Consider the following 27,775-nt stretch of genomic DNA (forward strand, 5'->3'; position numbering starts at 1 on the left):
TTACAGGGTAAGAAAGAGGTTCGTCACGTATTGACTAGTAACTTTAGTGTGTGTGGAAAGTGATAGTAACGTTACAATTAACCAGTAACTTAATTGAGGTCACTACTGAAAAAAACGTTACACTCCTTTTTTCAAAGCAACAACGTTATTTATAGCTGGTATCATACAGACGTTCCGATGTGCAATACCGTGTCCGATGCCGTGTTCCGGAGAGAATAACATAGGTCTCTCGTATAATTGTGCTCGTTACTTTTGTAACGTTACAGTTCTTTTCCTCCACAAAAGTCTGTTTCGAAAAAGTGATACACATATCCGTTACGAATAGCAAATACCGTTATCGAAGGCGTTTTCGAAGAAGTCTCATAATTGTTTGATTTTGATTTGCTGTATTTGACTTCGCTTTTTTTTTGCCACTTTTGGCTAATTCTCGAAGATGGTGATTGGTGATAACAATATGAAATTGATGAATGCACACTCACAAACATCCACGCCCAGGCCGGGATTCGGACCCGGGACCCGTAGCGTTCTCATAATTGTGATCGGCAGCATAGTAACATTACAATATTTTGACACCTTGAAAGTCATTAAGTTATAATACGTATTTTCGTTTTGGATGTCAGTGAAAACATTAAATTGTAAAACAAAACGTTTCATTCGGCGTGACAGAATTCTGGTTATCGGAATTTACTGACTAACTATGTATTTATCACAAATATATTTCTTTTCTGCATACTTAATCACTTTACGTGAATTTGTTCTAATTTGAATATCTATGCAAGATGAATTTTAACATGTGCGTTCACTTTATACAATAGGAAAACAAACGTTTGTTGAAGGAAAACGTTTCTATCTATCTATCTATCTATCTCTCGCTCTCGGTTTACATGTGTTACATCAATTAAAAAAAAATACATTATGTTTTTCGATGAGAATGATTCGTTCTTAGATTAAAATGCTGAAGGACGAAACATAAAGGACCAACCATGGTCGAGCCAAAAAGTCATCCGTGCCACGCGTTCGTCCACATAAGCGAGAGGCAAGCTTTTTCCTATCGGAAGACGAAAAATAATTGCTTGCTGCGCGACCTTGAGAAGGCGAACCGAACTGATAGCAGCAGCACCACGCAAATCGGAAAATCTGAAACTTTGTACACGTGACCTTCGATCACGAAGCATCCGAGTAGACAACGCCCTGAGGCGATATGAAAGGCACTTTTAGCCAGTGGCGGCCGGCGGGTACTGTCAACGTGATCAAGAAATCGAAGAAAAAAAACCTCCGCAATGCCTTGGCCCCCCTCCTTGAGGTTGCCCCACTGGCCAAGATGTATATCCTTGTTTGGTAACGTGGAAAACAGTGTGTTTAAGTAATAACACACTAATACGATTCATCTTCACTCACTAACCTATCTTTAAACACTACAGGACACTTCACTAAAAACACAATTACAAGAGGAAGGGAAAGCAAATCTTCTCACCTTCTCCTCCCCCATGCACACGTATTCCAACTGGACGTTGAAAATATTCTACATTTGATGTAAAAAGAAATTGTCGAAATGCCAAAGGAATTTTTACTTTTATATTTTTAAAAAGTCTGGATGGCCCTCTAGGCGCATCTATCTATTATCAAAATGTTCATTTAACTTCGGAAAAATACTAGGTTCGTTTCTCCAAATGTTGGCAGAAAAGTAGATAGTACCTTTTTCACGAATTACTTCCCCAACGGGTCGTACAAATCCGTCGTATTTAGCGACTTATCTCTGAAGATGGCAACGGTGTCAACACTGAGAAAGTTCCCTCGCTGTGCTAAACGGGCACGGCTGGTGTCTTATGGGCTAACCCCATTGGCTAACACCACCCCCTGCCACCTTCTTCCCGGCTTATGGTGCAAAGGTTACTCGCTGAGACTTCACCAACCCTCTGCACGCGTTTCAACTTGGTTAGGCCAGCTCTTGGGTGGCGCCGACCGCTGCCTCGCCGAGGATACGAAACAGCTGGCGATGCAGTGAGGAGGTTGGGGCGGTTCATATCTAGTCTGTGGTTGGGGCGGTCGTCACGTCAGCTTGACCGATTGAAAGATTCGAATCTCATTGTCTGTAAACTATCAATGTATTAATTTAACAATACTTGGGCTAGGGGCTAGGTATGCATTTCTTCTGAGGGTAGTGCCATGGCACGGCGGCTCTCCCCCTTGAGCCGCCGCTGCTTTTAGCAAGTAGAAAATACGTATAAAGGATGGAATTTGTGTACGAAACAAATGAAACCGCGTTTGCGCAACTGGTCTGTAGCTAGACAGGGCCTTTGGACTCTGAAGTAGGCAACAATTGTATGGAGAGTGATTCTCAAAACTAAGCGAATAAAAGGACAGTACACGTATTTTACAAGGGCCCTCATCTGCTTACAATTTTGAAAATTACTTTCAGTAATTCGTGCCTTTTTGGACAGGAGATGAATTAAACTTTGTGGTGTAGAAACAGACAGAGCGCCTACCACGTTTGAAAGAAGAGCATAGGCAGACATTAAAGTAATTTTCAAGAATGTAAGAACGACAGTCGACATGGACATTGAGCAACGTGTGACTGAGAAATACAATCGGAACAAAGGACAAGATTCTTCAAGAAACAGTAATTTTATAAAACTTCCTATCATTAACTAAGTTCATCCTTTTATCCTCTTTTGTTTCTTCTACTTTTGTATTGTTCTTGTATCGCTTTTCTGCCACTTGTAGATAATCGCGACTATGAACATTAATGATGATCATATTAAATCTATGAAGGGATGGTTACCAAAGAAAACGCTCATGCCCAGGTGTCTACTCGAACTTGAAATGTTTGGTAGAGAGTTTATGAGTGGATCACTCAACGACTTCGGCTTCGAGGATACTGTTTCAGTTGCAACATGCAGTATAATTACGTTTCTACTACTCTCAATTGACCCAAGCATGTGGTATGTGTCCTTCATTTTACTTAAAAAGCCCCCTTGATACATGAGATACTGCAAATAATTTCAGGCATGCCGTCGAATTCACATTGCCTGGCACTTTTTTTAAACTAAGTAATGAAGTGACGTGTATATTCATATTACGACTAGCTCGAACTAAAAACTCTTGTGGAATACTGTGTATATGTTATCCTTGTTGAAGTGAGGAACTTCATATTTTGCTAAGAAAATATGTATGAAAAAATATGTTTGTAGCTACTAGAAGAATTCAAATTATTATGATGGAATTTCAACTTGCGTATACTCTTCATATAACGTGGTATATAGTTATCGCAGACGAGGTCTTGTTTCGCAGTCAATTTATTTTTAGTTGAGGAACTCGAGAGTAAGTTGCAAATATTTAATGACCCACGTTGTGGTGTGCTGTTCGATTAAGCAGAATTGGAGTGAGAGAAATCATTCAACACGTCAATTTGTAACTGTGAATGCAAGTTTTCTTTGATTTAGCGGGAAATCAGTCTGCTATTGTTGTAAGTAATAAATGGAAACATATACATTTTCTGCTCGAGTAGGAATCCACAGGCGTTATCCAATCAATCAGTTTCTGTGTTTGAAACTTCTGTCTAGGAGAGCTACATAAAATTTGCTTTTAATAACAGCAGCTTCAAAATAACCTATCCATTCTTGTCATGCCAAGTAATGTTTGATTTTGATTTGTTATATTTAACTTTGGTTTTCTGCCACTTTTGGCTAATCGCGAAGACGAGGATGGGTGATGAAATTACAAAATTGACGAAAGGACATCACAAAGAAAAATGAAAATGATGCATAGGCTGGGATACGAACTCGGGACCTGTGGCGTCGTATTGCGATGTGCTAACCGCTCCGCCACGGAGGTCTGCAAAGTTGTATTTGACCATTGTACATTGTTAATGAAATAAAAACATTACATATACAGTGGCTCACATTAGTAACCGAAACGTAGCATTTTGTTTCATTTCTTCACAATATTTCACAATTAACAACATGTACATAAATATAATCCATTGTGAAATATTTATACGCATTTATTAAAGCTATATTCCCTGTTACGTTTTTCTTTTTTTGTTTAATTTTGGGTGTTTCAGCACTTAGGCTATTTTGCACCCGCCACGTTATACTGGGTCCAGCCCCTTACCACAACAAATAACATAACTGTAAGGTCGCATAACTGAAATATGAAAATATTCTGACTTAGGTTAAAAGCTGAGGCTGTAAAGGGGCACTCAGCACACATGACAAAAAGCAGGAGAACATACAGAATTATACTGGCCAGTCGCCAGAGACTTGTTAGTCAGCAAAAGGCAGCCCAGGGTGTACTACGTGGAACTGATTTTGACGATTGGGTGTATGTACTGCGTGGAAGGTCACCCCTTACACCCCTGTTACGTTTTCAAATCTGAAATTAGTTATTTATATTTGGGTGTGAAAAAAAAGATCACTTTAATATTCAGACAAATCTTGAAAGCCTTCTGTTACTGTTACATAGTTTTTTACCGGTCAACTACAATGCGGGGAAAGAACAATTCATGCTACTTCCTGACTACATCTGTTATGAGTAACTGCATTGATCCCTGACTGAAGTACGAGAAAAATGGGTAACAAAACAAAAAAACAACATTTGACGAACGACAGCTATTTATATTTGCCGTATCTAACCAAAGGGTGTCGGTACGTGCAAGGAAATTGAAAATGTTAAGTACATGTAAGCGTACCGTGGGTAACGCAATAAAACGTAATGAAAAGCAAAATGAGGTAAATTCCGTATCTCAGAAAATTCAACCAAGATAAATGGGAGAAAGAAATGAAGGAGCTTCGGTATGAAAAATCAAGACCCTTTCCTCACCCCCACCCCCTTCTCAAACCAAGGGCTCTGAAAGCAGCTGTGCAACTTGGAGCAGACATTGGGACTGCTTTACAGACGGGATAAAATGAAATGTACTTCCGTTTTCCTACCAACTCAGAAGCGAGTTGGGAACTCTTCATTGCTCCTGTATAGATAAGAAAGTGGGGGAGGGCAGTAGCAGACAAGGCCACCACGGAAACTTGTTTCCAGCAAGCTTTATGTTGGAGTCTTGGCAGTTTGTGGAAGGATTTTGTGTTCTGCCTTCCCCCCCTCCTCTCTCTCTTTGGATTGAAAAACAGGGTGCGACGATTATGCGATGAAATACGGTAATATATAACGATAAAGCTTTATTTGATTGAAGATGATTATAATAATAATAATAATAATAATAATAACCCGTGACGCAACGGTCCGTGAGGGCCACGTCCTACCTACCGACTGCCGGCTTCACTTCCACCTGCCGAGGTTGGAATTATGGGGTGACGCGTGGTTAACAAGACAAGTCTTCAGCTAATCTGTGGTCTTCAGTCTTTGCAGGTTTCCATGGCCGCGTCACGCTACTAATTTGTAGCTCCTCAATTTCCTCACGACGGTGGATGGCCACCAACCCCATACACAGGCCGAAATCTCAGAACCAGGGGTTCCGGGTTCGAATCCTGGCCTGGCCATGAATGTTTGATCTTTGCAAATTAGCCAAAAGTGGCACAAAAAGCGAAGTATAATAAAAGAAAATCAATCAATAAATTGTTTATTGTTGGTTGACGTGAATTGTTAATATGCCTAAACTATTAAAATACTCTAATAGCAGGTTTTCTGTTGCAAATTATTATTTGAATTTTGAGGGCATCCATGACGAAGTGCTTTGCATACTGCTCTATGAAACCGGAGACCCTATGATCGATTGATTGATTGATTTGCTTTATTTTAATTCGCTTCTTGTGCCACTTTTGGCTAAACGCGACGATGAGGATGGTCGATGAAATGATGAAATTAATGAAGGGACACTCACAATGAACACCGAATGAACACAATGCCAAAGCCGGTGTTTAAGCAAGCTGTGCTAACCACTCTACCACGGAGGCCGGAATCCTTCTTAATGTATAGGAGAAATCGTTCTTTGACATCGAACTAAGAACAGTTAATATGCGTCACCTCGGAGTTATTATATTTTAAATTTCGAACAATCAATTGAGATTTATTCTTCACCATTATTTTGTCCACATCAAAACTTCCACACAATAAGATCAATTACACTAAGGACAACAGCATTAGAGTCTATGCTTTAAGGAATGATTAAGCACACAACGATGACGGAAAATAATTCACATGATTAAAGTGATGCATTACATCAGTGAAACATAAATTTTCGGTCATGAAGAAAGATTGAAAAACGCAGGGACACAATAATCGATGTGTTTATTTATTTTATTTCGCTTTTCTTCCACTTTTGGGTAATCACAAAGATAAGTATGAAAGGTGTGTTAAGATGAAATTTGTGAAAGGACAACTACAAACGTAAATGGATAGGACACAGTCCAAACCCCACAGACCATTATACTGACCTTATGTCATGACGCCAGATCCTCGTTAGTGTGCAAAATGCACTCCATGGTCACAATGACGTAAGCATTCGTAGAATTGATTTGTATATCATTCTTTCTTTTTTTCAGAAAAACGCGAGCTAAACTATTGCGCGTTCTGTGATATGTTCATTACTTCTCAGGAACACTCGCGGCCTTCAACCAGTTTTATCCTTAAACAAAATTGCGGGTTAGGATGTTAACAGATACTTCAAAGACAATATCCAAAAAATTACTTGTCACATACGCAGAATGTAAAACATTTTTATTTTCTCGTTTCTTCTACATCCTTGGGGAGTAAAGACGGCTGGAGCGTGGTGCTGGTCATATGACCTCCAAAATGTCCGAACTCGAGAATATGCGACACCCTACTGCCACAAACCCTTAAATGTGCCTTCATGGCACGGTTCTATACGCACGACGAACTTTACCTTACCTTTACTACTACTAAGTACTCATGCCCGGAATTTTTGTATTTTTGATCCCTCATTATGTCTCCATTGCTAACCTGTTTCATTTCCAGTCATGACAGCAATTAGTCGATGCAATAAAAATACGTCAAACTTAAAATGAAACAGGTGTCGGCGCGCGCACACACACACACACACACACACAAACACAAACTCAAGGAGAGAGAGAAAGGCGGGGTTGGGGTGGGGGAGGAACACAAAATCCTTCCACAAACTGCCAAGACTCCAACAAGACGCTTTGCCGGAAACAAGTTTGCGTGCTGGCCTTGTCTGCTATTGCCCTCCCCCACTTTCTTATCTATACAGGAGCAATGAAGAGTTTCCAACTCGCTTCTGAGTTGGTAGGAAAACGGAAGTACATTTCATTTTATCCCGTCTGTACATCCGAAATGGTAATCTGGCGGTTAAGAAAGCAACGATGAGTATGAGCGACGAAATGGTGAAACTGATGAAGGGACAATCACAAAGAACACTCCTGCACAGGTCGGGATTCGAAACCGGAACCCCTGGCGTCGTAGCGTGCTGTGCCACTCTACCACGTAATATTTTTTATGTACTCATTTTTAGCTACTTCCTTTGTTCCTTATTTTATTAAGTGTATCCGAATATTAATGTTGCTGCTATGTAAAGTCCAACGTTCATAATTTAATATCTGACTAAATTGTATTTTTTCAAAATTGTTCCACTTTGTATCACACATCTACGATACCGAAGATATTTTTTTAAAAAAAATTGAGCTTCGATGTTGTAGGGAGTTGAATATATGGCAAATATTGTTATTCCTTGGTTGGTGAACAAATCCTAATTTTTTTTTATTGTATTAATTCCCATGATATCTGTTTCTTTGTGAGAGATTAGTGTAAATTTTTAGATTTTTTATGATAAATTTGACAGCCATTTTAGAATGTACCTCAAAATGTAACATTTAGAGCACATTACTCAGGAACACCACTCAATAACAGACGTTACTGTTAGCCTCCTAATATGTAACCTAAAATCAATTCTTGTTTTTCAAACACGCTACTTCCTAAGGTTAAGTTTAGTTCTCTTGTTATAAAATTCTCTTAATAAAATATCAAAAAATGGCAACATCATTGTCATTATCTTGTCTAAGTAATTATTGCATGGCATCTGATAAATTATCAAAAGACGCACGCAAATGCAAATTAATGTACATTAATTACCTTGATGGACGCACGTGTCTGCCTGTGTGTGTATCCAAATCAGCATGTTACTTTCTAATGTTCTGGACAATGAGTTTTTGAAGAATGGAAACCGAATAGTCAATCACTCTACTACCAAATCATCCCGTGTAACAGCATGGAATGTAAATGGAGATGACAAATAGCATCCACATATCTTTTGAACTTGACTCATTTTGTTAGAATCAGTCGTTCCACATGTCTTATCGATACCTCAAAAATACTGAACCCACAATTGTAATATTAAAATGGGCTCCAATAACTATCAAAGTTTAATTTTTGCATGGCTGAGTTGGGGTCATGTAAATTCTTGTCCTCGCTAAAGTACAGTATGCGTACGTTGCACAAGACTATATAAAAACAAAGTAAATTTGTTACACACACATAAGTGCGCGCCCGCAATTGCATAGCTGAAAGTCTACTGAACACACACACACATCAACTTTCGAGCACTAACGATGACCATTGCCATAAGCACAATCTCTGGCGTGTGTCCAAACATGCACTTCTATGTTCACTATCTAGTAGTAGCAATTTATGGTAGAAATCAATGGTCACTAAAAGTGCATGTTACAACGTCTGCCCACACCTGGGAGTTAGGAATGGAAGACATCGCCATTATGTTATTAAGTGTCCTGTTCAAAATGTCCTTACTTTTATTTTTAAGAAATTTGCCAGAGAACGAAGCGCGATAGTTTTCAATTACATAGAAAATGATGCACCCCCTCAGAGGAGTAACCACAAATTCTTGTCTGCGGGGGGAGTACTTGGATAAACTATTAATAATAGTAGTAATAATGGCACTATTATTATACGTACACAATTTATATAGCCTATATTAATACATTACATAATGAATTCATTCGCCCCACAACAAACAACAAAAAATATGCCTCTGAAATGTGTGCGCTTCTTCTCCCCCAAACAATTGTTCATACATTTAAGACTCAACTGTTTGTAATAGTCTGACGTACTTACTTCTTGTTACTTCTCCCTCTGGTAATTTACAATGCATTACAGAAAATAAATTGCTAGCGAAGCGATCAAGAAAACTTTTAGATCCAAATTTTTGCAAACTGAAAACAATATTGATTTAATATGGCGCAAAAAAATCATGGAGGCCCATGACATTCTCTTTTACATTTTTTTTTCTATTTACATCGTTCGGCGTCCAGGGCTGACTGCTGCCGTCCCCTATACATCGACCACAAGGAAAAAAACCTTGGGACGAAAAGTCCCCGCGCAGCTTTCCCTTCTTCCCTCCACCTCGGGCCATAAGGAAGCATGGTCCACTCTCCCCCTCCCCTACAAGCGGGAGTATGGTGTACAGGAGTCGTGGGTCTGCGCAGGTTGTTTTGCTCATGGTTCCACTATAGCTAAGGGTTTCAAATTGACAAGACTGTAAGAAAAGCAGATATTGCGAGCGAAACGAGCTAGACAATTTTATATAACTTTATTTACATTTGTATAAAGATATAAATCGAAAGGGGGCAATTGCCCTTCTGTGCCTCCTTGCAGATGCTCTTGACCGTCTGGAAGAAATAATGCACGAAAGACGTGAAAACTAAATCCGTCTTTAGTATCGTTTTGTCCTGCAACTCTTAGATTCTGCAACCTTTCTTTCCATAGTTCAATGTTTGCAACCTTACCCCTTAGAATTGATTTCCGTCCAAGGTTGAGGCCCAATCTCCCCCCCCCCCCCTGTGGTTGCGCCACTGCACCTTCTTTAGCCGTAGTTGTTTTGTGAACTTTCATTGGCTTAAAAATACTTCATTTTCTTCAAGAGCATAATATAGTTTAATAACCGGCGATAAAATTCCTCTCCCCTAACTTTCTGGATTAAAGTATAATAATATAGGGGCATGGAAATCTGAAAGGGGGGTGCGGATGGCCACCTCTCTCCTTTAGAAAACGAATGTCAGCTAAAAGTATATATTTCACACGTATAATTTGATTCCAGTCATAGTAATTTACATTAATTATTATAATGGGTATGCAGGAATGCGATAATTTCGAATTCAAGTGGTGTTTCTTGAGGGGGCAACACTATTATCGGGGTAATATGCCCCATGGAAAAATACCTCGCTTCTCCCTCCGTCGAAAATATCTGCAGACGTCCATGATTAGGGCGGGGCATTAACCCCCCCTTTGGACTTCGTGCGCACGCCTATGGCTACTCATTTCTACACTACATGGAAGGTTTATTCAATTTCGAGCCAAAAGTGTAATTTTCAAATCAGGGTTTTTAAACGTCCACGAACCCATCAACTAATGGGTTCTATTGGGTTCCGCAACAATACCGGAACCTGTTCTATCACAGTGTAAATTCGGTCCAAGTTGCGTATTGTTTCATTTCAAATATGGAACTTAGACCGTCTTTAAATTGATCCGGAACGAAGGACCCTGTGCCGTATTTCAATTGATCCAGAAAAAAGGTTCCTGGAACTTATTTAAATACCTTAAACATAAAAAGGCTCTTTACGGTCCAGATCCATTTATGCTTGCTAATATTCCCTGCTGAACCTGAATTGAATTGATTTAAAATTCCTGATCCTTTAACAACCCTGGTGGAAATTCATTAATTTACAAACAACCATATTTTTAACGAAACATTAATCCCACACAATATACTGAGTTATTTTTCGCAATGTTCCAATGAATGGCAAGAGATTTGGGCTATTCCTTTTTCTTCCTTGATGTTTAATAGATTATATTTGTCACGCACCTATAACGTTACTAGCAAACATTTGTGAATTGTTCTTTCCTTGTAACGTTAACATCTACCATACTGAATTTATTTACGTTCCTTATGCAGATGGTATGTACCCAACTGCATTTTGTTCCGTTCCGCTACAGTGGTTTACATTTTGTTACATTCCTATGTAACGTTAATTAACCATATTGCCTTTCACTTCGTTCCGTTACGGAGGATTGCATTCATTACGTTCCTATGTACCGTTATTTACTACCATGTTGCATTTCGTTACGTTTTTTTGTAACGCTAGTATATACCACAATGCATTTCGTTACTACGTTCCTTGTATCCTTGTAACGGTAGTATATACCATATTGCATATTACGTTATGTTCCAATGTGCTCATTTCGTTCCGTTCCTTTATAACGTTAATATCTACCATAATACATTTTGTTACGTTCTCTGTAACGTCAGTCTGTAACATATTGCATTTCGTTACGTTACATGGGTACCAGCAGCTGAACCATACTCTTCCTCCTACAAAATGGAACGTAACGTGTAACGCAAATTGGGTACGTTACGACTCCCTGCCCCTGATCCATGAAGGCAGAGGTGTCCCCAAAATTAACGGAGTAATAATGGAATTAACCAGTGGCGTATTCTGAAAATTTGACCTTGTTTATCACAACAATTCTTATTTTTTGTATATTTATTATATATTAATTAGAAATAGAACAACATTGTGCATATTCATGCAAGTCCTCTTTTCTATGTAAGATGTGATGACTTTCATTCACCATTAACATTTAGTGGATGGTAATCTCTCATGACAGGAAGTTTTCAATGTAAAAAAAAAAACTATTATAAGAGAGTTGGGGTTGATTTTTTCTCAAAGAATTGCGCTCTTCAAGATGGAATTTGGTACAATCTTCCAGATCCCAATAAAGCAAAATGCTATGAAATTCTAGCATTCCCTTTTTATTAACAGTGGTCCACCACAAGCTTTATACACCTACTTCATTGCTTCATTAGACAATGTGTGTTTTTTTTTACATGTCTTTATTATTATTATTTTTTTTTTGCAGATGATGAAGCAATTCAGTGTCTAAAAAACTGACAGCTTTTGAGGGAAAACAACTGTAAGTTAATTGCATTTGTACCTTTGGATGCAATTTTTCTTTTCTATATACACAATTCCATAAAATTTTCTTCGCCTTACTCATAATGTGCACAGGTTTTGTAAATTTTTGCAATAAAATATAACTTCTTTTTGTAAAATGTGTATTTAATCATGGTAGGATAACTGTAAATTTGTTTTTGGAAATTGACACCATTATGCTATTGGTATTTTTTTTTTCATAATAATGGACAGCACGCGTGTGGTTTTCTAAACCTTGAAATAGAAAATTGTGCATTATTTTGTATAATATATAAATAAGATTAACAAATAATTATAGTGTTATTATATTACAAACTGCGGTGACTATTATATGTAATGCTGTCATCGTGTAACGTTAAAATGTATATAAAGTTATAAGTGTGATTGGTTGCATGTTCTTTCAGCCACCTGGTCAAAAGTGATGTGCAATAGAATAGGAAGGAGCCTTTGCATGCATACGTTGCTACAGACATTTACTTTTCATAGATAATGTACAGTGAAAAAAGAAAGTAATTCCATCCCAGATCACTTGGTCGACAACCTGACATAATTAGACAATGAAATTAGGAACACTCGTAGACCTTGCAAAGGTAAATATTCCCACTGTTGTGATTTTGATGTTTTAATTGTAATGTCGAGCACTACAAATAACAAAATATTTTGTACAGAATAGCTGCTTCTATCTTAACATCCGAGCAACCACTGCTCTTTTCTTGCACTTGTTTGACCGACACAATGTTCTTGCTGGCATGCAAGTGAAAACAAATGCTTGTTTCTGTGCACACAAAGTGCCGTGTTTTCATTGACGTTCACGGTAAAGATAATGATTATCATACACCCACTAATTTATGGGTCCCTGAGGGAGCTTTCAGACCAAAGCAAGCTACATTTGATAAGCAACATGGGTCCCCTCAGTCGGCAAGCATTAACAACACCAAGAGACCAAAACAAGAAAATGCAGTATTGATTTGGTTCGAAAGGTTCCATTCATTTCTGAAGGTTGGTTTTCAAGAGACACGTGTCTTGTATTGCTTGTTGTTTTTGAAAGCTCACCAAATGTTATACTTTAAGGAATACAAGAATTTAAAAAAAATTAAAAATGAAGAATTTGTTTTCTTTAAGGTTTGCATAACCACTTTTTAGATGTAAAATAATCTAACACAGTTATTATTATTATTTCATTTTAACTGCGACATGTCGTTCTGGTTTCCCAGAACTTTTTCAAGCTACACCAAGATATGCATACAATAACACAACCTTACATGGCTAGTCACTGAACATTCCACTAAAAATAACTGTTAGATTATTTTGCATGAAGAATTTGTACATGAAAACCTTCCTGTTTGAGTGTCTGACTCAATCATTAACCTTTAGCAGATGGAGCCTTGTGCACCCGGAAAGCCTCGGCAGTCAGGTCCTTTTCGTACATGATGCGAAGTATCAAAAAAATGTAGCTCAAGAACTAGTTGTTGTATAAAGGTGAAATTGGTTTTGTTTTCTTAAAAACCGGGCTTTTAGCAGAGATAAAATTTATACATTGTGTCTCGTAATAATTAGAGTGAAGGGAAGAACCAGGATAAGAAAATTGAATTTTAAAAAAAATGGAATACACACAAATAGTGAATTATAAAAATGTAGTATAGCAGTTGTTCATTCCTACAACCATGCAGTGTTTCATTGAAAACAGAGGGATACTTCTTGCTAGAAAAATAACAATGTAAGAGGGGCAGTGTTGCCAGCTTACAGAGCAATATCTGGAATTTCGCTTGTAGAGTTGGCCCTGAAAATGCTCGATGGACCAAATTTGAAGAGAAGCACAAAAAGAGACTACTCTTTGAGGGTATGTGATACTCGTTCCACAATTTTGCATAATTTCCGAAAATTTCAAACTCTGGGCATTTGCCCCTGCGTCCCACCTGGATCCATGTTATATGAGTTATAGTCCTTTATCTTCAGTTTAGCATATAGTAAAAAAAGGGAAACAGGATTTTTTCAAATGGAGCTTCTTAATAATAGTAACAATTAACATATTGTTTTGTTATTCAAATATGTAATAGCCGGACCCTGTGGCCGAGTGGTTAGCACATCGCACTGCGACGCCAAGGGTCCCGGGTTCGAATCCCGCTCGGGTTTGGTTGTTTGTGAATGTCCATTCATCAATTTCATCATTTCATCACTCATCCCCATCTTCGCAAATTAACCAAGAGGCACAAAACGCGAAGTAAAATAAACTAAATCAATCAATCAAATATGTAATACCTTTAGGGGTATACTAATAGACAAAAAGACAAAAATGAAAAATTGTGAATAGTTTCTATGAATTAGCGTGTTGATTTTGCCACATGGTACAGGCAAATTTAGAAAATCAGGCCTTTGCTCCCACTGGATCCGGATCCTTAATTGTTTAACATTGTTTAAAGTGTTGCTTTTTATTTATTTTTCTCAAAGGAAGTCAATGGTTATAAATGTATCCCATAATACAGGGTTTCCGGCTCAGACCTTTAACATTACAAAACAGTATAACTTTAGTTACATTCAATTTTTAAAAAAATATATTGTTTGTATGGGACTGGCAACTGTGGCCATTTGCGAGAATCACCAGTACTTCGAGTTGACGTGATGCGCATGCACGTGTAACGCATAAATTCCAAGATGGCGGAGTGAACAGTTCAGCAGAAAGTGTTCTGCGTTTTTTCACTGGCAGAAAACAAATCTGTGAAGCTTGTTCAACGTGCTTTTTGGCGCGAATTCAATCTTCAACGTCACGACAATGTTCCTTTCTATTTGAGTATTGCTAAGTGAGATAAACAACTAAGAGAAATTGGAAGTGTTGTGTCAGTGCGCGGGAAGTACGTGAAGCGGAAGGTATCAGAGGAAAACATTGAAGTGATTTGCACTGTATTCACAAGAAGTCCAAGAAAATCAATAAGACGTGCAAGTTTAGAGCTCAACATTCCTGAGTCTACTATCCATGATGTTGTGCACAAAAGGTTACGTCTACGGGCATACAAGATCCAGTTAGATCAACGAATTTATCCTGATGATGCACCTTAGACAGATGTTTTCAGGCAAAATGTTAACCAAAATTGACAACAACAATGCTTTTCTGGACAAGGTGTGCTTTTCTGATGAAGCTGCATTCCACATGTGTGGCAAAATTAACAAGCAAAATTGCCATATTTCAAGAAGTGACAATCCTCATGAGTTTCGTGAAATTATGAGAGACTTGCCAAGAGTTAATGTGTGGTGTGGGTTAATGGAAGAGAAGATAATAGGCCCATTCTTTTTGCTGAAGAAACAGTGAGACATGCTTCAGCATTACGCTGTGCCTCGAATGCCTCCAGAAACCATTTTCCAACAAGATGGAGCCCCGGCACATTTTGCTATCATTGTACGAGAATTTCTCGATGAGCATTTTTCCAGAAAATGGATAGGAAGAGGATCTAAACCACTTGCTTGGCCTCCGCACTCGCTGGATCTTTCCCCCTATATTTTTATTGGGGGGGGGGGGGGGTCATCTAGGACCAAGTCTACAGTATGCCGGTCGAGAACTTGGAAGATCTGCGTAACAGAATTTGTCAGGCGATTAACAATGTGACTGACCCCTCAAATGTTAGTGAATACCTGGACGGAATTGGAATATCGGTTTGACATCTGCCGTGCCACAGGGGGGGACTCGTATCGAGGTTGTGTGAAGTGCTGGGACAAAAATGCATGAGTTTTTCTACCAAAATGTAAATTCAATTAATTGCTGCCTCCCAGTGCTGGTCTGTACAAGATACTTACCTGATGAGGGGGTGTCTGAGGTCCACCTTTTTTCTATCACTAAAATTGAAGAATCCATTTTGTATTGAATAACCATTTCCTTTATTATTTTTATGGGTGCAGTTATATAATAATTATAATTTCAAAAATTATAATTAATAAAAAATAAATAATTATTGCAAAAGTGTCACATGCATATTTTATCATTCACTGAACTTTCATTATCACAATTCTGTATTTAATAACTATAAATGCTTTTTTTTGTTTACATATGTGCAGTTACATAGAATTTTTAATACTTACAAAAAATACCATAATTACAGAAACATTGGGAATAATATAATTGATTTTCATTTTCTTATAAAAATATTAACAGTTGAACAATAAAAGAAAGAAAGAGAGGAGTCCCCCTCCCCTCTGGGTAAGCTGGGATTAACCTGCAGAGGTGAGTGACTGCAATTACAAACAAATGAATTTACATCCAACGGCAAAAGAAATAGCACAAAAATTGTCTAGCACCATTTTCATTCAGTCCATCTTCCACAATGTGATGATTATAAATTGAAATAAAATTATCAATGAGCAGAGGACATGGCTTTAAATGAACAGAATTCCATTCTTTGGAACAAAATATGTCAAGTGAAAAAATAATGAAAATATTGATGCGCAATATGCCTAATATTGGCTGTATGCTATGCAACTTCTTATTTATCCATCCCACAGAAATTCTAGTCTGGATTTTTAAATTTGGCATCATGGAACACTTTCAGTTCTGAACGTAAATCACTGCAATCAGTATGGCAACATTCGCCATGGCTCAATGTTATATCCAAATCCTTATAATGCTTGGTTAAATCTAGTCATACCCCATAGTCACGCACCTTTATGCATTGTAAGTGTAAAACAAAATCATCATCTTACAAGTATTTTTAATATTGTATTTGCCAATGAGGATTACTTGTATTTATTTTTATTCTGTATGAGAATGGCCTGGTGCAGGGCCTCAGGCAAGTACCCAAGTTACCACTCCCTAAGGCTGCTTCGTCAGTGGTACAATGCAAGTGATGACAAATAGGGTATATCCCACGTGTTTAAGGACAGAAAGGTCAGTTTGCATACAAGATACTCCACTGCAACAGCATCAGTACAAATGTTACTTCTTGTCAGTTTGTGGGACAGGCTCTTTTTGTGTAACTCTTCAATTGACATGGTATCATGATTGGAAAAGGGGGGGAGTGAAACTGGTCAGTCGACCACCCTAGATATTTGTATTATTAATTTCAAATTACGAAAAGCAACATGTACTTATTATGTCGCTACACAATAACAGAAATAAGGTTCAACTGATCAGCATTCTGGCACATTATCCGAAACACAAAAATGAAGCGTAATATGCAGGAACCAGGTCTGAACAAGTTTTCGTATTCTACCTCTTAATCCAAAGATTAAACGATTCCACAGGTTACAAAATTATAGGACTTACATTGTTATGGAATACATCGCAAAATGTAAATTAAAAATAGCTCAATAGATATTCACTAATCAACTGAAAACTTTATTACCTTCGTGCAAGAATGCTCAACATGTAGAATGTTTACATTTTTTTCTTAACAATTCATCCTGAATGCCAAACATGCATATCAAAATGTAGGATATGTCTAGGAAAAGTCAAGTAAAGTATGAACTTTGACTTCATTTTATTCACAACAGTATGACCATTGCCATATTATTTTGCCAGCCTACTTGCTCAGTTCTTGGATCCTAGAAATCTACTGGGTATAGCATAATCAGATTGGTGTGAAAATTCTCCATGGAGCGATCTGCACACATTTGATGTGTTGAACTTATCTGCAACATTTTTTTTAATTTTTTAATTATTTTTTTAAACTTTTGTGTATGACATGTCTTCGGGTTCTAAAAATGGTCCAGGTGGGTTTTTAGGAAAATTGGGAAATATCCTCTTTTGGGGGGTATAGACAAGATTCGTAACAAAATTTTGTTTGTATAATTGTTAATATTGTTTATGTTCAATTTCAAAGTAAGGAAACACAACACACACAGTTGCAAGTGCAAAGAGAATAAACTTTTCTTCCAACAAAGAAAAATTGTTGGACGTTCTAGTCTGTTGTCACTGCCACGCCACATTAGGTTTTGATTTGAAAGCATTTGCGACATCTACTGCAGCTTACGGTGAGACACAAGTTTCTAACAATAGGTAAGGACATGATGAAATACAACATATATAAATTTTAATCTCAAATGAAACACTGCGTTAATATTTTCATAATCAGTAATGTAAGAGTTTAGTTGTATAAATTATATTTTCTCATTATACTACTCTACAACTCTTAATGGCAAAACACTTCTGTAAAACATTTTGTGAAATCTAAAAACTGTCATCTGGTAACCCTACTTTTGAGTTAATGACAGTAATACATGTCATGGTATTAAACTACCATTGCTATTTTTTTATGTATATTCAAAGTAAAATACACATGTGAAATTCTTCTAGTTAAGAATTTTATTTGGGACTTCAGGAACAATTCATCATTTTGCACTTGTGGCTAAAGTTTGAGCTTGGTAGCTCAACAGCCCTTTGTGGGCCAACACCTGACAAGAAACTTTTGATTAAGGTTAGCACGTAAAAGAATTGATACTAGGGCTGAGCCGATACAGATACCGATGTATTGGTATCGGGAAGCATCGGCTGATATTTTTGCACTCATACCATTGTCCTTGAGTTGCTACAAGCATGGCCAAAAACAAAGTTTGTTCCTTTTCAAAGGTTAATTCACGTTTTCCAACTTACCTTTGGTTTTGGAAGGGAAAAAAATAGTTGTTAATTTGTAAAATGAACCTGTACTCAAGATTCCGTGAACAGCAAGTATGTGACACACTGAACCATACACAGATCAAACTCACTCTTAAAATGAAATTATCCCCATAGGAGTTCGCTGCTTCTGTTAATACTCTTCGAAGAATACAAAGCTTTGTTTGTACAGATGCAGTGTCGTTTAACATTAACCCCGATGACGTCCCAAAAGCCAAGAGGCACCTGTGGCTAATCCTTGCACTTTATTTGGTGTTTGTGGGCATCTCTCTTTTTTCGAGACCTCCCGCAGTCAAAAAGGTCATTGCCCATGAAAGTGGTTGTCCTGTCTCGGACATAGTACGTAGCATATTCTTGGAAATTCAAATACCTGGGCTAATCCCCCTTTTCATTTCCAACTTTAGACTTTTTTGTTTGTCCCAACCTGGATAACTGGGTTTCAGAAGGCACAGGGAACGTGACAGGGTAATATGTAATTTTCTTTGAACAACAGACGATGGCAGTTACTTTCTGGAAAGCGTAGTGATGGGTTTAGATTTCCTTCCACGCCAAGCGATAGAATTATGCCTTCATTTTTAAAATCATTTGCCGGAAGTATATATCAAAAGCAAAGTCACGTCAGAATATCACTGTACTGAAGTCAATCGCCAGATATAAAAGCAAGAGACTGGTAAGTTTTCATTCTCTCCCAAGGGTGGCGCCAGAAATTTTTGACCGGGTGGGCAGAAGCTCCTTATTGATAGATTAGGGTGGGCAGTATAAATGTAAGACCTTATATAGTATATATATGTATGTAAGACGTATGTATCCCCGTCTCTTACATTCCTGATTTTCCTCTTACTTCTTTTCCCTGTCTCTTTAATCTATTGTCTCATCTTGTTCCATTTCCTTTCTCTTTGTCTCTGATGGGCACAAATATTTCAAGGAAGTGTTGACCCATGCGCAGCCATACATTCTAATCACATTCTTTCATGCATGTTAACCTTTTGGAGGCCAAGGCCATTTCCACATGTAACCCCCTTAAGCCCGATCCGATATTGAGCAAAATGCAGTGTTTAAATTAAATGAGTGTAGATCAGAGGCTAATTGCCCTAGAGAGAGAGAGACGAGTGAATGCGGAATGAACCAGAGATTCAGACTATATAAAATTTATGCAAATTTGGCGTATATGTGGCAGGGGGAGGGGGAGAACACTGAAAATTCCAAAATTTCGTGAAAAAATGGGGATCCCCCCTTTTTATTTATTTCCCATGTAAATTATCGCTGACATGTAAGGAACACAAAAATTTTTGCATTATTATCGTATGACCAATGTAACGAGAGTTGTACCCCCAAAAGGAATGGTCAGCACGCCACCGATTCAAGCTTCAAAATGCAGCGGTACCTTGAAATGACTGTAGCTCACAGGCTAATTGCCCTAGAGATATGAATAATATACCGTTGCACGCAGAATGAAACACAGATTCAGACAATGTAAAATTTATGCACATTCGGCGTATATATGGAGGGGGAATCCCCCAAAAATCATTTTTTAAAAAAGTGCCCCCTCCCCCCAGAAAAAAGGACATGAAAAGGTCAACATGCACATAGAAATTATCGCTGGCATGTAAGAAACAGAAAAATATTCATATGACCAATGTAACACGAGTTGTACCCCTGAAACGAAAAGCCTGCGTGCCACTGTCTCAAGCTTCGGTTTTTAGCGAAATGCAGGGTTGGGAGCAGTCCTATCAGGAGGGGGAGGGGAACTGCTTTGTGACATATCAGAATCACATTCTGATGATATATCAGAGGGAATGTTAAGCTTTTCTTCATCCCAATCAGAGTCTGTATCCATATCCTCCAGTTCATCTCGGATTTCATCATAACTGAGAACACTCGGGGCAGCCATGATCGACTATAAGCCTTTTGGGGACACAGTAGGCACAGACGACACTATCACACTTCACACAAACGAAGCAAAGATGATGATAAAGTCTTGGGAAGAGTCACACTTCACTCAAAAAATCTTTGGCACTTGGGCACAAAATGAGTGTCACGTATGCACAATCTTCCAGGAGGAAAAGCTAAAACGGAGTGACAAAAGCGTGCCAATTCTTGCAGCTACTTCCAAATTCTATTTTTAGACAATGCAGGGTAACCTTTGTAGCCATTTGTGAAATGCTGTGCTCATGAACAACGGCTTTTCTTCAGCGTGACTCGAACTTACATTATTACGATGCAGGTTCAACAACCCCTCTTCCCCCTCCCCAACTCCCAACCCCCGCTTGCTCCTGCACGAAAAACATTCCTTTTGACCTCGGGTACCGATATTCAAACTTCCTTCCAATGCAGAGGGAAACACATTGCTCCAGAACAACAAAGCCGGCCTTCCTTTGTCGGCAAAATTTTTCCCTTGAAAAAAAGATGCAAAAAAGAAGTTGCCTTTTTCCTGCCATTTTCATGAAAAGAAAAAATTTGCAACAATCATTTCTGTTAAATACATGTGTTAACAACAATATGAAAAAAGAAAATCAAAATTCTAGCCAAAAATAGCAAAGTTATAACGTAAAAACTACGACCTTAACAGAGCGTCCCCGAGGGTTACATGAGAGCATCTCGATCGAGACGATCGGGCTCCTAAAGGTAAATACAGTGAAATAAATGTGAATTAGGTTTAAGCTTGTGTTGCAAATACAAGGCACATACTTGATTTTATGTATTTGGCGACAATGATAGAAAGTGCGATGGTAGACAATCGTGAGGTTTCTTCTAATTTAAATGCATGTTCCTGAGCATAGTATTTTCATCGTATGAGTTTTTGACTGAAAGTTTTCTTACTGCTTGGGGGTCACTCTTCTTAGCTTACAAGGTTTGTACAACTGAATGTTTGTAGTAGCGGCGATTGGGTGCCAACATTTGAGGGGTAAGGACAATATACTTTTTCTTGGTAGAAAAGGCTTAGCATAAAGAGGCCATAGTGCTGGGGCAAAAAGTGGCAGGGGGACTGCATGCCCCACTTCCCGGTCCTCCTACTCGCCGCCACTGAATACTTGGATTAAAATGAACATCTTATTAGGAATGATTTAAAACACACACTGAAAACAAATTCTTTGTTCATTGTCCATGAAGTATTCTTAGGCTAATGAAAGGCTATCTTGACAAAATATCACTCATAAGTAATAAACAAGTAATATTGAAAAATCTGTTCAGAATTGACGAGATTATTACCTACTGTAAGTTGCTATTTGTTTTCTGAACTGTCATGTTACTAATGCGGGAGAAGCAATACACGTATGGTTACATGAACATATTTTTTGAGGTAACAAAATTATTTAGGACACAAGGAATTTATTGAAGTTGATCACCGTGCCAGTAATAATTCATCTATTTTTCATAGATGACTTGGGTTGTATGGTGTGACCATTTCGAAAACATTAGAATGTCAACCTCTACCCTGTGCAGCATACCCTGGAAACTTTGTTCTTTCAGGGCAACGAATCCCTGGCACTTAGAACCACTGTCAAAATAATAATTCATGAGGGTTTGTATTTTGAGTGTCAGCATGTGTTTGTTTTTGCCCCTTCGTTACTTTCATCTAATCACCATTGAACCGTATCGTCATTATCAAAAAAATGACTAAATTAAACAAATCAACCACAACTTAGTCTTCCAAAAATGGAGTTTCATTAGTTCATAGCTCTTAGAAAGTTGAGGTAGTAGTTTCAATTGCACAGAGTTTCATTAGTGGATCAAGGCAGCTAATTCCGTGAACAATGACGTTGTTTTCCAAAAGTCTCAAATATTTGTCTCAGGTAATCACCCTCTTAAAATGGATGCATCTGTGGTGATAAAATGCAATGTTTGGTGAGAGTTCTTTCTGTATATTTTTCCCTAATGGCATAAAGTTGTCGCATTATAATGAAGAGGTCCTGTTTTTGACTCCCCCTTCCTCTGGTGGAAGCACAATGCACAAGTGTGCATTGTGCACACTGTAATGAAATAAAAAAAAAGGGACACTTCTGGAATTTCAATGCAGAGCTCATTAAAACTACATTATACTCTCTCGCATACTTAAACCCGAAGGTTTATGGCTGCAGCAACACAAGCATTCCATCTATCCCTATTCGGGGCAAGATCAATCCAATCTTTCTAATCTTTGCAGATTTATTTTAGGTCCATCTCAACATTATCCCTCCATCCTCGTCTTGGCCTTCCTACTGGTCTCTTACCATCAGGTTTCCCAACAGGAATCCTGTAAAATATTCTTTCCTCTGCCATTTGTGTCACATGGCCTTCCCATCTAAATATTTTTGATTAAATTATTCTAATAATAATAATTAAAAAGTCGAAATAATGTATTGTGTTGCCAGAGGAAGTAACGCTAAGATGATGTTTTTATTTGTTTATTTGGAGGCCCGGAGCTGCAGTCTTCAAGTTCAACATAAATTCTGATCTCATCTTGATCATACCCTGCATAATTTTGAGCCTCCTAAGCCTACTAGCTGCTTTTAATCATGAAAGTATTAATTTGATCACAGTTTTTGTTTCAATAGCTCTAGTAATTACTTTCTAATGACAAAATTGGCTTTTAATTGGTTGATATGTGAACATTTCTAGCATAGATAATATTCACAAGTAAAATATACCGTGCGTCCATTTCGATCTGCAGCCGAGAGATCGGGAGAAGCGTGGCGGGCGGCACTGACGGAGATGCCGACATTTGCAGCCTGAAATGTCCGCTTATTTTTATGGACATATGCAGACATTTATATAAATATTGCAAAACGAGCACTAACCTGTGTTATAAGAGTATGGTTTTAATTTTAGTAGCTTAGTGACTGTATGTGCCGATGATTTTGACATGCCCACCTCTTGTGAAACACGGCGTAGAGGTTTGTTTGGAGAACGTTCTAACGCTGCACCAATATCGAGTTTTGCTTCGGTTAGAATCCGTCGTTTTTGCTTAGGTGTTTTAAAATTTAACGATACAGTTTCTCGTAATTTAAGGACAAGATGTCTAACCGTATCTCTGTGTGGAGTTGAAACGCATGGGAATTTCTGTACAAATTACCTACACACGTCTCGACACGAGTTTGTTTTCACGTAGGTACGTGTCATACATAAAAAAAATCTTTGTTCTAACGTGAATCTTGCGGCTGGCATTCCAATCGTCTCACTGACACGTCACACAGACACACTACAATAACACAAACAAGTAACTGCAAGTAACCAAGAATAACACTCTTGCGCACAGTACGAAATTAACACGCTCTTGGTTTACATTGCTCGCCACTATATTTACAACTCTGTCTTCATCTAGTCGCGAAGGAACAAAAAACTCGAGCTCAGAGATTTCGGATTGCAAGGAAGCTCACGAACACTATTGACTTTTAACGGTTTCTTCTACAGCGTAATCTTGATACAGTGTTGCAAATTCAAAACCTCCAAACGATCCCCATCGGCACAAAACTCTTTCAAGGATATAAACTTAAGCAGGACGTTACTGGTCAAAACTATGATTAAAATGTTTTATTATCTGTGGCTCTTAACATCGTTTCTAAAGCGTATTTTTTTGTGTATATAAGAGCAGAACTTGGATGAATTACAGAAAAACTTTTGCGTGTTATAACACAGGTTAGTGATCGTTTTGCAATATTTATATAAATGTCTGCATGTGTCTATAAAAATAAGCGGGCATTACAGGCCGCAAATGTCTGAATCTCCGTCAGCGCCGCCCGCCACGCTTCTCCCGATCTCTCGGCTGCAGATCGAAATGAACACACGGTACATGTTATGAACACCAGAATGTACTTATTGAATTTGATTGGGTGGGCACAATGTTTGGGTGGGTGCTTGCCCACCCCTGTCCTCTCCCTACATTTTGTTTACTAATTTTTATTCTCTTTGATAAAGGACGAAAGAGAGACAAGATTAGGTTTACATTACAGCTTTACTGTTAGTTTTAGACACCTTGTCCGGGGCTGGTAAATCTCCAATTATTCTTGTATTCACGGATGATTTAATGTTAGTTTGGGAAGAGTGGTCCCTTAGTTTTAAAGAAGATTGAAGAGGCATGATCTCATTTTTCAACACTGTAGGAGAGGGGGACGACGATGACACAACTGCCTCGCTCTTAGCTTCACTTAATATTTTTCTAACATTTGAAACATCTGATTGATTGTCCCTTATCTAAAAAAAAAGACTGTAAAGTTGAGATGGATCATTGCAACAGCATCGTTTGGTTGGTTAATTTATTCATCGCCTCTCGTCGGAAATGCATATGTATAAAATGTAATAATTACACACACACTCATATATATGTGTGTGTGTGTGTGTAATTATTATTATTGCATCTGTATATATATTTAGTGCGTAAACTACTACTACTACTACTATTCGAGACCTGGCAACTCTGCCCGATCTTCTGGTTCAGTCTTTCTTCTTACATTGATAATGCAGTGATAGTCTGGGAAAATTTTCCACTGTCTGGCGAGGGTTTCCTTTCTCCTCCTTTGCTTTTTATTTAGCCCTTTTGGCCCTCCTTTCTTTTATTTATATATATATATATATATATATATATATATATATATATAGCCAGCCTTTGTTATTTAAAATTGAAATTATACAAGTATCGGTGGTATTGGCATCCGTAAGGGTATTGTTTCAAAGTGATATCGGCTCAGCCCTAATTGATACTTTTCTTTCACACCTACTGTGTGTGTTCCTCCTGTATTATTTTTATGAACATCCTGAAACATAGTGCAGGACTGGCACAAAAATTCAAAATAAACAAATGGAAGAGGGCAGTGTATGGTAGTGTGAAATACTGTACATGAACAATGCAAACGTGTTCATGGTCACGTAGCATATAGTGTGAAACTTTGAATTTCAATTTTTCTTGGGACAAAGCTTCAAAAACTTAAAATGCAGGAACATGTAAAATTGGGGAAAATTTTATAGCATTTGCCATGTTTGGACCATCATGTTGGAATGAGTAATGCAGGAAAATGTAAAATCGGGTTGTAATGTATGAGTGTTACAGTAACAAAATATACACACATATATTTGCCCCATGAACCATTCTTTATTGTGATTAGCCAAACTGGCACAGAAAACCAGAGTGAAATGTCAACTAAATCAATCAAAGCATTCTGCCTGGTGGCCACCACCCTCTGTGCGATAACCATACATCACACTGCCATCTAGTGACATGTCCATGTGCTACAGGTGCCACATTTATCTGGGACATACAATTATACAACCTCTGACAAAGTTCGGTGAATGATCCTGAATATCAAAAGTAGACAAATTCTTAATAAAACCTACCTTACTGTCCTTCAAAGTAGTCCCCATTCAGAATGGCTGTACATGTCCTGGAAAATTTTAGAAAGGTCTTCTTTCGGAATGGTGTTCAAGACCCTCGCGTCATGTCCCATTGGATGTCCGGAATATCCTCAAATATCTGACCTTTCAAAGCGATTTTGAGGTGTGGGAAGAGAAAGAAATCTGGAGGATCCAAATTTCTTGCAATGCATTGTTACAGAGGATGAGAGCTGGTGTGTGAGGTATGACTCAAACAAAATGCCAAAGCATGGACTGGCATTCTCCTGCATCACCCTGTTGGAAGGAGGTCAAGGTGGAAAAATTGTTGTTCCCTCCGGTAGGAATTCCTTGTGGATCATGCCATCACTGTCAAAGAAAGTGATGAGCATCGTCTTCATGCGTGATTTTTCCACCTTGACCTTCTTCTGACAGGGTGATGCAGGAGAACGCCGCTCCATACTTGGCGTTTCGTTTCAGGGTCGTACCTCACACACCAGCTCTCATCCTCTGTAACAATGCATTGCAAGAAATTTGGATCTGAATCCTAAAGATTTCTTTCTCTTCCCACGCCTCAAAATTGCTTTAAAAGGTCAGAGATTTGAGGATATTCCGGACATCCAACGGAACGTGACAAGGGTCTTGAACACCATCCCAAAAGAAGACTTTTCTAAAAGTTTCAGCCGTTCTCAACGGTGCATAGCCATGGGAGGGGACTACTTCAAAGGACAGTAAGGTAGGTTTCATTAAGAATTAGTCCAATTTCGATAATCAGGATCATTCACTGAACTTTGTCAGAGGTTGTATTATGGTACCATAGTTAGTAGCCATGACTTACACCACAACCCTTGCTAATACACAATAGAAAACATTTTTTTACATTTAATCTTTATGGTCCCATGAAACATTTAGCAATTTTTCCAGTTGAAGTTTTAACTTCATCTGAAGCATAGAATCAGGCTTCCACAACTAAAAACTGCATACTTATGTACATTCCAGGCACAGACATGAGATCAAAGAAATTGAAATTGTGGAGGCATGACCCATGATATTCCCAGTCAATCCACATGTTTCAGTTCACTATTTATGCCAGTATTGGCAGAAATAATGTACACTAGTGTCCAAAAGTTACGCATAATTAAGATTTGAGAAAATATGTTGTTGAAGACAAGTCAGAATGGGACCAAATATGGTAGGAAGGATCCAGAGGGAGTGTGGTAGACACTAGAATACCAAAGACCAAAGGAAGGAAGGTTTATTATGCAAAAGAGTGGTTAATATGGAGTGTGGTTACCCCTAACGGCCACACAGGCCTCACAGCATCGTTGCATGCTCTCTACGAGGTGATTCAACACCTCTGCTGGCAACTGACCCCATTACTCATGAAGAGCCGTGTAAAGGTCTGGAATTATTGTTGGTGGAAGGTGGCGGGCTGCAACTCTTCTCCCAGGCATGCTCTATGGGATTCATATCCGTAGACCTTGCTGGCCAGTCCATGAGGTGGAAAAATAAATTAGTTCACCATGTTGGCTTGATGCGGACTGGCATTATCATCCATGAATATGAAATTTGGGCCAACTACACCTATGAAACGGCTCATATATGGTTGCAGTACCTAGTCCCTCTACCTCTGGGCATTAACAGTACCTTGAGTGAAGACATGCAGCTCCGTATGCCCATTCCACATGATGCCTGTCCACACTGTTACGCCACAACCACCAAACTGGTCCCTTTCCACGATGTTGCTGGGGTTGTACCGGCTTCCACGCTCCCTCCAGACACTTGTGCGACAGGAATAGTTTTGCAAACTGAATCTGGACTCATCTGTGAAGAGCACGTTCCTCCATTCATTCAGTGTCCAATTGCGATGGTGTTGACTCCACTGTAAACGGGCCTGCCTGTGCACTTGAGAGAGTAGGACACACACTGCTGAGCCTGCGGTACACAGTTT

The 27,775-nt window shown here is 38.4% G+C and overlaps 1 protein-coding gene across 4 annotated transcripts in view; it reads left to right on the plus strand.

The window, feature by feature from the left end:
* Window positions 1-12,852, plus strand: part of Mps1 (dual specificity protein kinase monopolar spindle 1) — a 56,646-nt gene extending 43,794 nt beyond the window's left edge. For all 4 annotated transcript variants that reach the window (XM_083144580.1, XM_083144579.1, XM_083144577.1 and 1 more), the window contains exon 8: window positions 11,854-12,852. In XM_083144580.1, coding sequence (XP_083000706.1) covers window positions 11,854-11,857 — 4 coding nt within the window. In that variant the 3' untranslated portion in view covers window positions 11,858-12,852. The remainder of the gene's footprint in view (window positions 1-11,853) is intronic.
* The last annotated feature ends 14,923 nt before the right edge of the window (window positions 12,853-27,775 follow it).

Source organism: Lepisma saccharinum, chromosome 23 (assembly GCF_977018435.1).
Source record: "Lepisma saccharinum chromosome 23, izLepSacc3.1, whole genome shotgun sequence".
Lineage (NCBI taxonomy): Eukaryota > Metazoa > Arthropoda > Insecta > Zygentoma > Lepismatidae > Lepisma > Lepisma saccharinum.